A 2,546-nucleotide genomic window follows, 5' to 3' on the forward strand; every position below is an offset into this window, starting at 1 on the left:
GATTAAAAAAGGAAGCAAATAAAGACTGTGATGCAAGTTTGATGAGAGAGTTGACAATTCTCATGAAGCATGACAATTCATTAGCTACAACATTTAAGATGATGCGTCAGATAGAAATAGATTTAAATCCTCAGGGTACTCAAGCACCAAATTTGATGTTGTCGTTCAGAAAAGATCCGAAACAGGATAAAAGAAGGTATAATGCCCCATGTGCAAATGAAATAGCCGTGGTCTTTAATAATGTTGATGGTGAGCCTCCATTTGAGAGAGACTATCCATTAGGATATAATAACAAAAATTCGAATGATGTCCAACAAATATCAATTCTGGATAAAAAGTGTGACCCAATGTGTTATCCTTTATTATATCCATATGGTAACAATGGATGGCATTCTGAAATGAAATCAAATAATCCTCTATATCAAGGATATAAAATTTCTCAGATGAATTATTATGCTTACTTGCTGGCACCTAGAAAAGAATTTAGTCAATTTAAAATGGCAGGCAAGTTGAAGTGTCAATTCATATTAGATGCCTATATGAAAACTGAGGCTAACAGACTTAATTATATTAAATTAAATCAACCGAAGATAAGAGCAGAACTGTATTCAGGATTAATGGATCATTTAGATAATCGAGAACAAAATGAAGGAATTAAAGCTGGTATACCAGTAATATTACCATCATCATTTATGGGAAGTCCAAGGAATATGCAAGAAAGATATCAAGATGCAATGTCTATGGTAAGAAAGTTTGGGAAACCAGATATCTTTTTAACAGTGACATGCAAATCCACAGTCTCCGTCAATTAAGGAAAATCTTGATGGATGTCAGTAGAATATCGTCCAGATTTAGTAGCGAAAACCTTTAACTTGGATGTAAAAGAACTGATGAGAGATCTAATGCAAAAGGAAATTTTTGGAAAAATCATAGCTTATGTAGGTGTAATTGAGTTCCAAAAAAGAGGATTACCACATTTGCATTTACTTGCAATGTTAGGTGATGAAGAAAAGCCAAGGCATGAAGAAATTGTAGATAAGATGGTATGGGCTGAAATCCCTGATGAAGAAAGGTATCCAGAGCTTAATGCAATGGTTTTAAGGCATATGATTCACGAACCATGTAGCGACAGATCGAGAAGATATCCTTGCATAGGGGAAGATGGAAAGTGTACAAGAGGCTATCCAAAAGAATTTAGAGAGGAAACAAAAGCAAATGAGAATGGATATCCCATGTATCAAAGAAGGAATATAGGGAAAAAATACAGGGTAAGAGGAAAAGAAATTGATAATCGATGGGTAGTGTCCTATTCGCCATATTTATTAATGAAATATGATCGGCACATGAATTTGGAAATATGTTCATCAGTAAAGAATGTTAAATACTTACACAAGTACATTCATAAAGGATTTGATTGTGCTGCAATTGAGGTGCAAACAAGAGACGGAACGAGACTAATTAAAATAGATGAGGTAAAATCATTCATGGATGCAAGATATGTTAGTACACCAGAAGCAATGTGGAGACTGAACGGATATGAAATGTTTATGAAGTCTCATACAGTAATAAGACTGGCAGTTCATTTGCCTAATCGTCAAATGATATATTTCAAAGAGGGAAATCAAGAGCAAGCAGCAATAAGTGCGCAGAAAAGAGACACTACACTTACTGCATGGTTTAAATTGAATCAAGATGATGAAAGAGCAAGACATTTATTATACGCAGAGGTTGCGTCACAATATGTGTATGAAAAGAAAGAAACAAAATGGAAACTACGTCAAAAAGGAACAGAAAAGATCATTTCCAGATTATATACAGTAAGCATAAAAGATAATGAAAGATATTATCTACGACTGCTTCTCCTACATGTTAGGGGAGCTAAATGTTACGAGGATTTGAGAACTGTCAACGGAGTTCTTTATGAGACGTTCAAGGATGCGGCAAAAACAAGGAATTTGATAGAATCAGATGATCAATGGGACAAAACGCTAGAAGAAGTGAAAGAGAGTCAAATGCCTGCACAAATTAGAGAGCTATTTGCTTATATTTGCATATATGGAACACCTACAGATGTACCAACACTTTGGAATAAATATAAAGACGCCATGATTGAAGATTATGTACACAGAAATATGGATAATCCAGAAAATATAGCTATGAATTGTATCGATGAAATTATGAGAAATAATGGAACTAGCTGTGTAAACTTCAAATTGTCAAAACCAAAGCCAGTGAAAATCATTAAAATAGAATATGATTTAGATGAGGAAAAAAGTAGAGGAGAAGATTTATTGTTGACATTAAATGCAGAGTAAAAGCACGTGTACGATTTAGTAATGCGAGCAATTGAAAATGAGAATGAAGTCAAAAGGTTATTTTTTATAGACGGATTTACAGAAAGTGGAAAAACATACCTTTAATACATTATTAAGTGTACGTAGAGGAAGAAAAAAGGTGGTTTTACCATGTGCGTCAACAGGCATAGCAGCAACACTTTTAAAGGGAGGAAGAACATATCATAGTCTGTTCAAACTAACAATACCAAT

At 34.1% G+C, this 2,546-nt stretch overlaps 1 protein-coding gene across 1 annotated transcript; it reads left to right on the forward strand.

Moving 5' to 3' along the window:
- Nucleotides 1–827: 827 nt before the first annotated feature.
- Nucleotides 828–2,315, forward strand: LOC112464095. Its single transcript, XM_025030889.1, has one exon. It carries the CDS (start codon nucleotides 828–830, stop codon nucleotides 2,313–2,315), a length of 1,488 nt encoding a protein of 495 aa, XP_024886657.1.
- Nucleotides 2,316–2,546: the final 231 nt, after the last annotated feature.

The sequence above is a fragment of the Temnothorax curvispinosus genome, unplaced genomic scaffold (assembly GCF_003070985.1).
Source record: "Temnothorax curvispinosus isolate PA1 unplaced genomic scaffold, ASM307098v1 QBEX01013898.1, whole genome shotgun sequence".
NCBI classification, from domain to species: domain Eukaryota; kingdom Metazoa; phylum Arthropoda; class Insecta; order Hymenoptera; family Formicidae; genus Temnothorax; species Temnothorax curvispinosus.

What these genes read in the sequence shown, in the direction of transcription:
- LOC112464095 (XM_025030889.1), top strand. Translation starts at nt 828, where the DNA reads ATGTCAGTAGAATATCGTCCAGATTTAGTAGCGAAAACCTTTAACTTG.